Raw genomic sequence first — 13,346 nt, forward strand, 5'->3', positions numbered from 1 at the left:
TGAAAACATTTATGTATTTATTAATTTGGTGTAATAAACCCGACGCACTTGAACGACTTTTTTTCTCTCACGAAAAACATCACTGTACCGTAATGGTAATAATATAATGCTCATTCTTTTTTATGCTTTCTTGTGGGCATATTTAAAGCTGATAGACCATTTCACTTCTATAAAATGTTATTTAGTAGTGAAGCGAGAGAGAGATAGTGAAGCGTTCACATAACTTCAAATTCAACACAAATGATTGATTCTTACCCTTTTATTTTGATAACGTTAATGAAAAGAGTACATATTATGTATATGACGGTATAGGCCTACCCATTCTTCCGGGAAAAGGTCACGTCATGCTTTTTTTCTTCTAAACAAAGTTTTCTTCATTCTTCTCATTGGGGAAATATCTTCAGATGACATTTGAGACCATCGAAAAGTCTAGACGTTCTGGCTGTTCTTTCAGTGTGTCAGACACAATGTGTCGTAGGTCAGGTAGGAACACATTCACTCAACTTAGACCTCTTGCAGGTTGGAGTTTCCCCTCATTATTTTGGTCTAATGTTATGTAGGACATTGAGGCGTTCACTATAATACATACTTTACGATTTCTGTGATGGGCAGGCAGCTATTGTTTTTAATAATGTATGTTTAATAATGTATCTAAATATAACGTATTTCATACTATGTACAGTCAGAATAATGTTTAGATATTTGTAGGCTACAACTTTATGTTTTAGACAGGTTATACCTTTGTTTGAGATACTAGGGTCTTGATTACTGTGGTAACATGTATGCTGTGATGTCACGTGAATCCAAAATAGGAAGTGATTTAAGAAGCTCTTTCTGTTTGACCTATTGCCAGCATTTTAGACAAAACTGAATTGATTTATATGCATGACATTTGTCAACTGAACCAAACAATCCCAATCATGTTTTTTCTCTACAGCAAAGGCAATTCAATAATGACTGATGACATTGATTCAGACTAACGACTAGTGGCAGATGTTCATTGGAGTGCTGAAAATCATGATCAGAGGTGTGTAACTACTGAAGCAAATACGCTTGTTATTTATGATCAATGCTATCATGTTGTCCAATGGAACTAATGTTGTCCACTTTCAGACATTGTCATTGTGCAGCATCCTGTAGCTGTCTGTGTACCAGTAAACTACAAGGTGACTCTCCGTGTTCGGGCAGAAGGAAAAGGAATCCTTAAGTACCAGTGGTTCAAATCGGATGTGGAGGAGGTATGTAATGGTTCATTTTCATGTCCAGGTTTTCTTTTGTCTAATTTAGTCTGTCTGTATATTTAGCAAACACATTCAGAGAACAACCAATGACATTGTAACGGTTTTGAAGGTACTTGGTGGGACTGAAGCAGATCTGACAATCAAAGCTGTGAATACTCAATTATACGTGTGTCGTGTGAACGACCAGCGCTGCAACTGCGTGTTCAGTGATTGGGTCAAAGTTAAAGTTTTGGACATTGATGAACCAGGTACATGGTTTATTTACCATCAAAAAATGCTGTTAAAAGTCTCTACATCATTTTATAAAAACATTCCCAGTCAGGTATATGTGCTTACTTTACCTAAATAGATAGATACAGTAGAACAGGAAATATGTCACAGAAATGTACATAGATTATACAGATGGATAGACTTGTAGTGCACATTTAAAATGTTTATTTTACATTTAGTAGGATTACAAATGTTTTTTTTACTTTTTATAATCCTAGGTCTCCCAAAAGCATGGAAAGGAGAGCCCCATATTGCTGTTCACCCAAAACCCAAGACAATACTTCAGGGGGAGAGACTGATGCTTCTTTGCTCTGCATTTGGTATACCCATGCCACAGTACCAGTGGTACAGAAATGGACATCCTCTGCACGACAAGACCACTGACACACTACAGGTAGGTCAGGTGGTTGACACAAGCTACTGCTTATTAACTCCTGTGCTGAAGTGTCAATTCTATCATCTGACAACCAAGTACCAAGTAAGTTTTGATTGTGACTCTTTTAGATAGAGAATGCAACAGCAGACCATGCAGGATCCTACCTGTGCTCTGTCTCTAATATTGAAGAGGAGAAATGGACCGAAGCAGTAGATGTGACAGGTAAATTGACACAATATTGCTCATAAAATGTGACTACTTTCTGCAAAGTCATCAAATGGGTCTTTCCATTTAGCAGTATTCAAGGTACTTTCCCATTTCCAAGATTGTCTTAGAAGGAAGTTGTTTGATTCTATAAGCAACATGCCTCTGTAGACATACAATGAAAACACGACTTGAAGTGAAACTATCCCTTGTATATGGTTCCCTTTTTACTTTTTGGCATAGATACAGCCCAACAGCATTCTACATGAATAGTAGTTTGTGAATGGGCCTAAATGGTACCTGCACATAGACATCCTCACGTTTTGTTTGTTAAATATTGAAATAGGATCATATTGATTTATATTTAGCTTTTGTCTGTTGATTTCCTATCGTGCAGTAGGGCCACCTGAACAACTTCCTGCTACAACGCTTACAGGTATGGGTTGAATAAAATTCAGGTTCAGCTGTTTTTAGATCACAATTGAAGCAGTGGGTTTATTTGGTATTTCCCTTTTGTTTGTGGTTTCATGATACTATAATTAGGTTCCTGTACAGATGTATCCTTACAACCTGTTTATTTTTTCCTCCAGCAACTGACAAAGTGGCTCTGTTGATTGGCAACCTGAATTACTTCCATCACCCCGGCTTGATGGCCCCCACCATGGATGTCCATGAGCTGGCCAATCTCCTGCAACAGTTGGACTTCCGAGTCGTGTCCCTACTGGACCTCACCAGGGAGGAGATGCTGGCTGCCATCAAGAAGTTCCTGCAGCTTCTGGACAGGGGGGTGTACGGTAAGCATCTAGAGGAGGGGATTGCAGTTCTGTGGAATATCCAGGTTTCTCTTACATTCTAGCTAAATGTTTATCCATTAACTCTCTGTATAGTACACACTTTTACTAGTGTCAAGTGTCAGAAAACTATGCTCCTGGCCAAATAATGTATTGTATGTCGTGGGGTATAGCTGTTTACAAAGACACGTAGGACTTTGAGATGGAAGATTTATTTAGGGCCTGTAAATACTTTTTAGCAACCTTCCAAGATGTCAGCTTATTTACTTTTTATTTTTGAGCCTGCTAACAAGTTATGAAATGTCTGGTAACTGAGCACTAACTACACAATATTTTACGAGGCTTGGTAAGATTTAGAAAATGCATAATTTAGTTTGACTTGACTGTCTGTTGGCTCTTATTTGTCTCTTTAGTAATACTATTTCAAGAAGTCCTGTTCACCTTTTCCACTGTCTATACCTGTGTTGAGGATACTGTTGTTGGTTATCTGCATTCATTCTTTATGCTTAAGAGACATGTAAGCTTTACAGGAACCAGGAATTTAAAAAAAGGACACAATCTTTTCATACTACATGTCCCACCCCAGCCCTCTTCTACTATGCTGGCCATGGGTATGAGTGCTCAGGAAGGAACTACCTGGTGCCAATTGATGCTCCACAACCCTACCGGCAGGATAACTGTGTCTGTGTGCAGAGGGTCATGCATAACATGCAGGAAAGACGAACATCTCTGAATGTGGTACTACTGGACACCTGCAGAAAATGGTAAGGCTTCTGATGTTTCAGCATATTTGTTGTGAGAGACAACCGCATATGTATTTCAAAAAAGGAGGATGATATTAATCTTGTATCTTGCCTTTTTAAACTAGGTACAACCAGGATTGTAAGGTGTCTGAAATCAGGCCTTTGATTCCCATGGGAAACACAGTGTATGGATATGGCACGTATGTATTCATCTCACACCAAACAATGATGGCCCAACTATTTAAGAATCTGACTGAAGCAGCCATGCAATACTGTTTGACTGAGACCTGATGGAGGAAGTAACATCTTTACAGGTGTGAAGACGCTGAGGCTTATGAGGTCCAGGATGGAGGGAAGAGTACTGGGATCTTTACCAAGTACCTCAACAAACACATCCTGAAGCCAGAGAAAGTCACCCATGTCCTAGAGCAGGTGTCTGAGGGTCAGTGTTTGCCGAAAAGGCTGTGGTCTTAGTACTTGCTTAGTGCTGTACTGCTTAGTTAGTACTGTAACCCTTTTCAAAGAGAGCAACAGAAAAAGTTCAATTCAACTCTTTCCAAGGCTAATTACATGCCAGTCATTTAAAAGCCTTAAGAAAATGAAAATATGTTGGTGTTGGATGTGTTAGTAAACAGAATGACTATGGAATGTGTTGTTCGTTCTTATGGTTGTAAGGAACATATGTTGACATTCACTCTGTCACTGGCTGCTACCCTGGCTGTTTACACTGTCCCTCTGGAGTAATTGGGAGTTGGTGGGTGTCATGCTGTCCCCCTGTTGGGTGCTTGTTTAGTTGTTTGATGGGTCTCTCTGGTAACATGACTTTGTGGGACAGTGCCACATTAGCATGTGACCTCATGCTCTGGAAATTCACACTGCTGGCTGGAGAGCAACAGGAAACCCGAGAGCTGTAGAGTTGAACACAGCTGTTCAGCTGTGTGCGTATGCCCCCTTCCACTGCTATCATCCTCTGCTCACACAGTCACTAGTAAACCAGGCTGCTGGCTGCCTTTAGAACACTGCCAGTGTGTGTGATAGACAGACAGATGAAGAAATGAGAGAGAGATGTATTGCTACACGAACCATACCTATCTTTAAACCTCACCATACAACCATGCCAAGAGCAGTTCCAGCATTTCCAGGGCTTGTTTAGAGAAAGTGCCTTTGTTCATGTTGCCTTAGACCTATTTATAAATGGAAAAGGGTTTTGCATGATGAGTTGAGTTGGCTGTCTTCTCATCCCTAATGGGAACAAGGTGAAGACAGCTTAAAATACGACTGAATTCAAATCCTCTAAAATGCTCAGAGTAAGCCAGTATCCAAGGCCTTTAGGACAGTTGTATGTCTGTCTTCACAGGTTGATATGAATTCCACCTTGATGTTTCACATTTTGTGGGCTTTTGATTTTACTCAGAAATAAAATGTGTGATTTTCAGTTCCTCTTAAATTGTACCAAAATGGGAAACTGTTCTTTTTCTCTTCCTCTCTCCTCCCCAGATCTGGGTAGAGACCCTCTTGTGATGGGAAAGCAGGCTGTAGAGATCAAGCACATGCTGAGGGAGCCTCGTTCCCTCACAGACCCTATCAGGACCACAGGCCATACAGGAGAGCTACACCTCAGAAACATCTTCTGGAGACAGGCCAACGGTGAGCTCTAAGAAACAGCTCACCTCTACATTAATTTATTCTGGCCTTTTAGACAGATCAGAAGACAATTCCTAACAAGTCAAATAATTGTTCATCAAATAATTTAAAAAATCTATGACCAATTGATTTGTGTTTTCAATTTAATCTGTCTTTCCTTTATCTAGCCTTGCTCTCAGAGATTTTCTCAGGCATAAAACCAATGCTGCATTAGGTCATTGTCTTGCTGTGTGATGTCATCCCTCTCAGAGCTACCATGTCAAAGGCTGCTGGTGTTTCCTTGTGGAGCTGAGATAGAGATCAGCTTCTCTGCCTTGTTTTCGAATGTCATGGTGGTCTTTGCCAAGGTGAAGACCACCGGTGCCGTAGCCGTGGACTGCACTGTTAACCTCAGAAGCACACCAGTAAGTAACATCATCAATCTTAACTACTGTAGATTCTGTCACACAACTGTGTCTAAAAGGCAATATGGACACAGGTGACGTCAAGTGTGTTTTCAGGAGAAAAAGACTTCACCAGGGTCTACACTCTTTCCTGTTGCTTTTACAGCTCTTAGGTTGATACGGTCTAGCTGTGTAGATGCATAAAGATTGCATGCTCTAAGGTATAGGTATGCAAAATACATGGACATCTTTGTTAGACTTTATTGCACATAGACTTGATTGCACCACATAGTATTTTCGAGTTTTATTCAGAAATAAATCTCGATGCATCTCTTTTTACCATATTCTTTCAAAAGATATGCTGAGTCATATTGTGAAGATGATTGTCATCCGATGACAGTAGGAAAACGAAAATTATAATTTCCTTGTACATACTGACACCTAGTGGCTGAATATGTTACAGTGTTCTTGGTGAAGATCTTAAAGATGCTGTAAAGCAGAACTGAAAAGGAGTTTTAAGTTCATCACACCACCGAAGAATCTGTTGTTAACTACCCATCCAAATTCGAATAAAAAAACAAACACAGACAAGCATGGGGGGGGGGAGGGGGTGTCGCCTGAAGGAGCTGAAGCTCCGCCCCCTCGAATTTATTGAATTTAGCAACAACAGCAACAACTAGCTAAATCAATTGCAGATATCAGAACAGACCTACCTGCAGTGTGTTTTATGTGTTAATTACTTTGTCTTTGCATCGTACCAGCTGAGTAACTGAATGCAGGTTATATAAACCGTCTGTGATCTGACGTAGAAATCAGAATCAGAATTTAGTTTATCCGCCAAGTAAGTGGTCACAAACAAGGAATTTACTTTGGTGGGCAGGTGCAAACAGTGAACATTTAAACATAATGAACAAAAAGAAAATGTAGAAAATGTACAAAAAAAATTAATAAACTACTGGCAGAGCTATACAATAAAATATAAAAATATAATATAAAATCAGATGGCTGAGCGGTTAGGGAGTCGGGTTATTAATCAGAAGGTTGCCGGTTCGATTCCCGGCCATGCTAAAATGACGTTGTGTCCTTGGGCAAGGCACTTCACTCTACTTGCCTCGGGGAGAATGTCCCTGTACTTACTTTAAGTTGCTCTGGATAAGTGTCTGCTAAATGACTAAATGTAAATGTAAAATAAAGTTACAATATATATAAAATAAAAAATTACATAATATAGAATAAAAATAATACTGAATATGTTAAAGTGACAGGGTGTATAAGGTAAGTGACAGTGTCAGTTTGAGGCCTTGTTAAAAAGGCTAGCAGCTGAAGGAAAGAAACTGTTCTTGTGGCGTGAGGTTTTGGTCCTGATGGACCGCAGCCTTCTGCTGGAGGGGAGTGGTTGAAACAGAGTGTGTCCAGGGTGGGAGGAATCGGCCACAATCTTCCTCGCTCGCCTCAGGGTCCTCGAGGTGTGCAGGTCCTCGAGGGTAGGCCGATTGCAGCCAATCACCTTCTCAGCAGTGCGGATGATACGCTGCAGTCTGCTCTTGTCCTTGGCAGTGGCAGCAGCGGCTGTGACATAGATAGGTTGGGTTTTGCCCCACCTAAACAAAACCTGAGCTCAGCGCAACAAAGTTTTAGAGCTTTGCACATGCTTTCAGCAACTCATTTCACACGTATATAATGTACTGAAAGCAAATCATGGAATTTGCTTTACAGCATCTTTAGCTGTTGTCTGTATAAACTGTATATTGTAAACTTCTCATAAACCAATTACACCTTTCATATTTACCATATTTGGCGAGTGGTGTGTGTATATGCTCAGTGGCAGTGGCGGAACTAGAGTTTTATACATGGGGTGGCCATGGCTACTTCAGGGGGTCCAGAGTCTTGGGTCACTGTTTTCATTAATATATACAGTATAATCTGGGTCTATAAGTGCTGGAACATCCAAAATATTTTTAGGACAAAAAGCTCAAGCACCAGGGACTTATAATAGCATTTCTGTGTTACAGAAATAACACAGTGCATAGTTTATTTACAAAACAAAGTGAAATTACACACCCAAAAAAACACTGAAATTTGACTTGACAGGTAGCAGAAATCAAGCAGAAATGGACTTGAAAAACATAAATAACTTGGTGCCCAACCACATTACAAATTTACAGTATAATATTTATGTTCATATATATTATGTTAACTAAGAGCAAAGAAAAGTTTTGGAATTGGCCTAAACAAGACCAAATTAAATCTGTGTGATAAGAAACCCTTTGGATGTATAATTTTAGAATGTCAGTGTACAAGCTAGTACACAGCGCACATGTCTGTTGATTCGATAGCGATTGCTGCCTTTGCTTACATTTGTATTTTTGGTGCATTACTTTGCAGAAGTAGTTAATAAATAGTGGGTTTATTGTTATTATTTGCTACAGAATGCTTACCCTATCAAGCTCAAATGAAGCAGACAGTGTACATGCTTTCGAGTACCTTAATCGATAGGCTACTGACCAACGTCAATTATTAATACGTCAATTAATAATTGGCAGCATTTATGCCATTTAGAACATACTTTATGAGTGGAAGGTCTCTAAGTAGCCTAACCTTATTGTTTTAGGGGAAATAGTACGAAAATATGTGCAATATTACATTAGTTATTAAACTAGGCTATTACATTAACCTGGGGGGGGAGGGGGGGGAGACGGACTTATGTCGTTGTTGTAACATTCATTCATTCTTCCACAAATGAAAACACTGATCAACCATAAAAACAATCGTAATGAAAAATATGAAATATGATATATAAAACTGTACAAAACAGAATAAGGAATAACAGATTAAGGACACTCAGTCCTCACTGTCAGTGTCAGGACAGTTATCTCCCAGTTCCTCAGTTTCTTTTGTGTTGGCACAATTACAACAACGACATAAGTCTGTGCAACACAGTCCTGCAGAAAAACATGAACATCTGCCTGTCTCACACGCACTTTTGCAGCCGCAGTGTATCACATGCAAAACACTGTCAGGGGCCGAATTTCTGTTACGTGCAAGGTCCCATCCACTATTTGCCAAACATATCCATCCATGTTGACAAAAAGCAGCTACCTTATTGGTGTCGAACGATCACGTGTCGAACCGTGCCACCAAAATCCTATTACGCTCTGAAGAAACTAGTTCTGCATAAAACATAGACGCAACGATAATCGACTGGAATTTCAGCGACAAACTTTTTTTTGGTAGCTTAGCACGAATCGTTCTTTTTTATGAGCTAAAGAGTGTGTAGATGCCAGACTGTGGAGCGGGAATCATTTTCTAAAAGACTTTTCGTGGTTCACCTTGCAGCCTATTAGTGACGTGTCGTTCGTGAACGAATCCTTACAAGGACTTGGGAGTAACGAGTCCTCTCAAAGAGAGGGTACGGGTACGAGTCTTTGGATCATTTTTCACGTGACCTAGGCTCTGTTGTGGTAGCTAGAGGAAACGCTAGAGGGAACGATTCGTTCATTTCCCGACTCGGTCTTTCTACGAGTCTTTGGATCATTTTTCACGTGACCTGCATAGGCTCTGTAGTGGTAGCTAGAGGAAACGAACGATTCGTTCATTTCCCGACTCGGTCTTTCTACGAGTCTTTGGATCATTTTTCACGTGACCTGCATAGGCTCTGTACTGGTAGCTTGAGGAAACGAACGATTCGTTCATTTCCCGACTCGTCTTTCTACGAGTCTTTGGATCATTTTTCACGTGACCCGCATTGTATTTTTTAGTTGAGGAAACAGTTTCCTCATTCCCTTTCGCGTGGCCGCTGTTTTAGTAAGACGTGAATGATATTCGCTCAAGTCATCATACTGACTGGTTTTGTTATTTTCACTTTACATTTACACTTACAGTTTAGTGCAGTGTAATTGTTTGCCGTGATAATTAAATGCTAGTGTGATAATAAATGACCAAATCATACAAACTGTCATGATACATTATTTTAATGCAGGAATTTCTTTTAAAATGGTATCTGCTGATGCACATGTCATGCACTAACCTACATAAGAATATGATGCGTGTTTGCAGTGGACGGATACCCATTCTGGGTACCAAGAGCAATGCACGAGTATATGCGATCTACAGCATTGTGTAACACACTTCGGTTGTGGATAGTATGTCCAGAAATAAAGCCAAGTCACTCATTTAGTGGCAGAATCCATGGATATGTACGGTGGCCCTGAAGTGCAAATCACACCCACTAACATGGAGAGGCAGTTAGAACCGAAACTGTACTGTACTGTAGCTAGTGGTACATGCCAGTGGAGCGAGTGGTACGTGACAGTAGCTAGTGGTACATGCCAGTGCCTCCGCTGGTACATGACAGTAGCTAGTGGTATGTGACAGCGCCTCCACTGGTATATGACAGTTACTGTTCTGTTGATAGTGGTACGCAAGTGTCTCGTGGCAGTTTCATTGGGTGACTTGCAGCTTTTGTTTACTGTCATGTAGCCTAACTGCCCCGCGGCCATTTTAGAATAGAATTGTTTAAGTATGTGTGGCGGCCTGCGGAAACCCGTGGATGTCGCGGCCGCTCATTGTTGGCTATAAGCCATAAAAGATCGAAAATCGTTTTCTGTCAAAATTGAGATTGTTGATGTTTTGTATCGTTAACACCCTAAACTTCATTGTAATGTTGCAACGTCATTTGGCATGACCGGGAATCGAACTGGCAACCTTCGGTTTACTAGCCCGATTCCCTCACCGCTCAGCCACCTGACTCCCCTATTACAATTAATGATATACGCCACTAGGAGGCGCTGATAACAACACAACGATGTGCATTAGAGACGAGAGTCTACAACGGTGGCTCATGTGCACGCTTAAATTCAGTTACTCTGAGTAAAATAATTTGTTACTAATTCATTACGTGTGTACAAGTCTGCTTTACATTACAGTCACACCATTACACTATATGCAATATAATGTTTAAATCGACTACTTTGTATGGTGAGCTTGTAGTGAGACATCAAAAGTATGGTTTGGAGTCTGTTAGCACGAACAGTTTAACTTATTTTTTTAAATAAAAGTTTATAGCTTGTTCTCCTATTCTAAAATGGCCGCGGGGCAGTTACACGACAGTAAACAAAAGCTGCAAGACACCCAATGCAACTGCCACGACACACTTGCATACCACTATCAACAGAACAGTAACTGTCATGTACCAGTGGAGGTGCTGTAACGTACCACTAGCTACTGTCATGTACCAGCGGAGGCACTGGCATGTACCACTAGCTACTGTCACGTACCACTCGCTCCACTGGCACGTACCACTAGGTGCCAGTAGAGGCACTGGCATGTACCACTAGGCTAGTACTAGCCACTGTCACGTGCCAGTGGAGGCACTGGCATGTACCACTAGCTACTGTCATGTACCACTCGCTCCACTGTCACGTACCACTCGCTACAGTACAGTACAGTTTCGGTTCTAACCGCTACTGCTAACATGAGTGCATCCCCCAAATGAAAACACTCCCCCCAAATACGAGTCAACTCCCCCCAAATAGGATGACTTGCTCACCTCCCCCCAATACAAAGACACGCTCCCCCAAATGGGAAACAACATTACATTAACTCAAAAACACATTACATTAACTCAAAACGGAAAGGGTAGGTACAATACTTCGTCGCTGAATGGATGCAGTAGGCTAACTAACAAGAAATGTATCGACAGAAGTACAAAATGCAATAGCCTGACAGAGTTACATGCACCAGGACATTTGTTTGGCTATCGAAGCATGTAGCAAATAGTAGGCTACTAAGACAAAAGAGACGGCAATTCAATCAATTTCCCGGCACATTTGTAATGCAATGCAGATGTGCACACCACCCCCTACCGAACAAGATGGGTAGCTCGGTCAGCAGGGAGCTGAAGAAGAGCGGCTACTGACGTCACTCTGCTGCGCCGCTCAGAATGCTTTTTCGTTCATTTTGCATTTCTGCAAATGCATTTGAATTTGAATTGTGGTCACGATTTTGCAGACACGTTCTTAAAATGAAAATGCATTTCTGGAAATGCTTTTGAATTAGAATTGTGGTCACGATTTTGCAGCCACATTCTTAAAATGAAAATGCATTTCTGGAAATGCATTTGAATTTGAATTGTGGTCACGATTTTGCAGCCACGTTCTTAAAATGAAAATGCATTTCTGGAAATGCATTTGAATTTAAATTGTAATTCATTTTCAAATTTTACATTTCAAATTGAATTTTGGTATCTATTTGCTGGGGCATGTTTTGAATTAAATCTCAAATGTCTATTTCTTTTTCATTTTAATTAAGTGAAAGATTGAGCACTCTTGAAGAAGAAAATTAAAATGCAAATAGGATGATTGATTACTAATTTCATTTATGAGTCAAATAATGCAGCCACATTCTTAAAATGTGGCTGCATTCTTAAAACATTTGAATTTTGGTAACGATTTGCTTCCATACTATATAAATAAAGTCTTATTATTATTATTATATTACTTACCCACTATTTACCCTTTTCCCCAAAACCTTTAGGCAATGGAAGACATATTTTCAGGTCCTAACAGATCAGATGAGATGGACTCTATGCTGCTTAACAACTCTGAGAATTCTGACTGTAGTCTTAGACTTTGTGGTCTTCAAAAGCTCCAGGTATGAATACATTCCACAAACCTTGTATTCCAGTATGCAATTTGCCACTAACATTTTCAGTAAACTACTGTTTATGTAAGTAATATGACACCTCCCAAGAACTGAACTATATTTTACTATATTATTTTGGTAAGTCACAGTGTATGCCATTACTACTGATCTATCTCCTTAGGAATCGCTGATGATAAATGTGGAACTACACTATACTCATAAAGACAACAAGCTACGACAGAAAGAAACCAAAGAACTGGACACTGGAAGACCTTTGGTGGCATCCTGCAAGCTTTACAAGAAAAAGCATGCAGGGATGGCTAAAAATCAAGAGGGTGTCCCTGCTCAAAATGTTGGCCATATTTCATGTAGTATGCAGCCCCCCCGTCAGGTGCTAGAACGGACTAGGCCCTTTACCAGGAAGGCAGAGTGTGCTGTCAGCGTTCCTGCTGCAAGGAGCAATGAACCAGAGGAGAATGATGAGAATGAGCTACAAGACTTTACCTTTTGACATTTCCTCTATCTTGAACATACTACACAAGCGTATCAAGACATTTTATGTGTTGTTTGTGCATGTGTGTATGATGTGTATGAAAGTATGTGTGTGTGTGCCCAAGCATGACACTCAATGAACCATTATTTATTCTAATCTTTAAAAAGGGATTTAGTTATGTAGGCCCTATACAGACAAAATAGGCCTACAACCTTTGATTGTTTTTAATAAAACCTATTAAAATATGAAAAAATGGTGTCCATGTTCTACATAACTATCCGTAAAATATTTATGACCCACCCACCAGTGGTGTAATATTGTGTTGTTCGTGAATCTGGCGGATTTAGCATAGGCGACATGGGCAGCCACCCAGGGCGGCATCTTGCCGGGGGCGGCACAGGGCGCCCGCACCAAAAATAATATCGGAATGGGGAAATTTGGTCAATCAGTTTTCTATCTCTCATTTGCACGTCACGTCAATAATGTCACCGTGTGGGACTGTTGGGCAGGCTGGGACTGGTTGTTCGCCCAGGTATGGGGAGCGGAAAGGGACATGGAG

The 13,346-nt window shown here is 40.4% G+C and overlaps 1 protein-coding gene across 1 annotated transcript; it reads left to right on the forward strand.

Annotated features, from left to right (window-relative positions):
- The first annotated feature begins 327 nt into the window (after positions 1-327).
- malt3 (MALT paracaspase 3) lies at positions 328-13,040 on the forward strand. Its single transcript, XM_062461613.1, has 15 exons — positions 328-483; positions 938-1,027; positions 1,114-1,238; positions 1,351-1,489; positions 1,730-1,905; positions 2,016-2,109; positions 2,489-2,527; positions 2,682-2,885; positions 3,469-3,646; positions 3,751-3,825; positions 3,940-4,067; positions 5,123-5,272; positions 5,519-5,673; positions 12,187-12,303; positions 12,476-13,040. The coding sequence occupies exons 2-15, from the start codon at positions 994-996 to the stop codon at positions 12,803-12,805; spliced, it is 1,944 nt and encodes a 647-aa protein (XP_062317597.1). The 5' UTR covers positions 328-483; positions 938-993; the 3' UTR covers positions 12,806-13,040.
- Positions 13,041-13,346: the final 306 nt, after the last annotated feature.

This window comes from Osmerus eperlanus, chromosome 5, assembly GCF_963692335.1.
Source record: "Osmerus eperlanus chromosome 5, fOsmEpe2.1, whole genome shotgun sequence".
NCBI lineage: Eukaryota > Metazoa > Chordata > Actinopteri > Osmeriformes > Osmeridae > Osmerus > Osmerus eperlanus.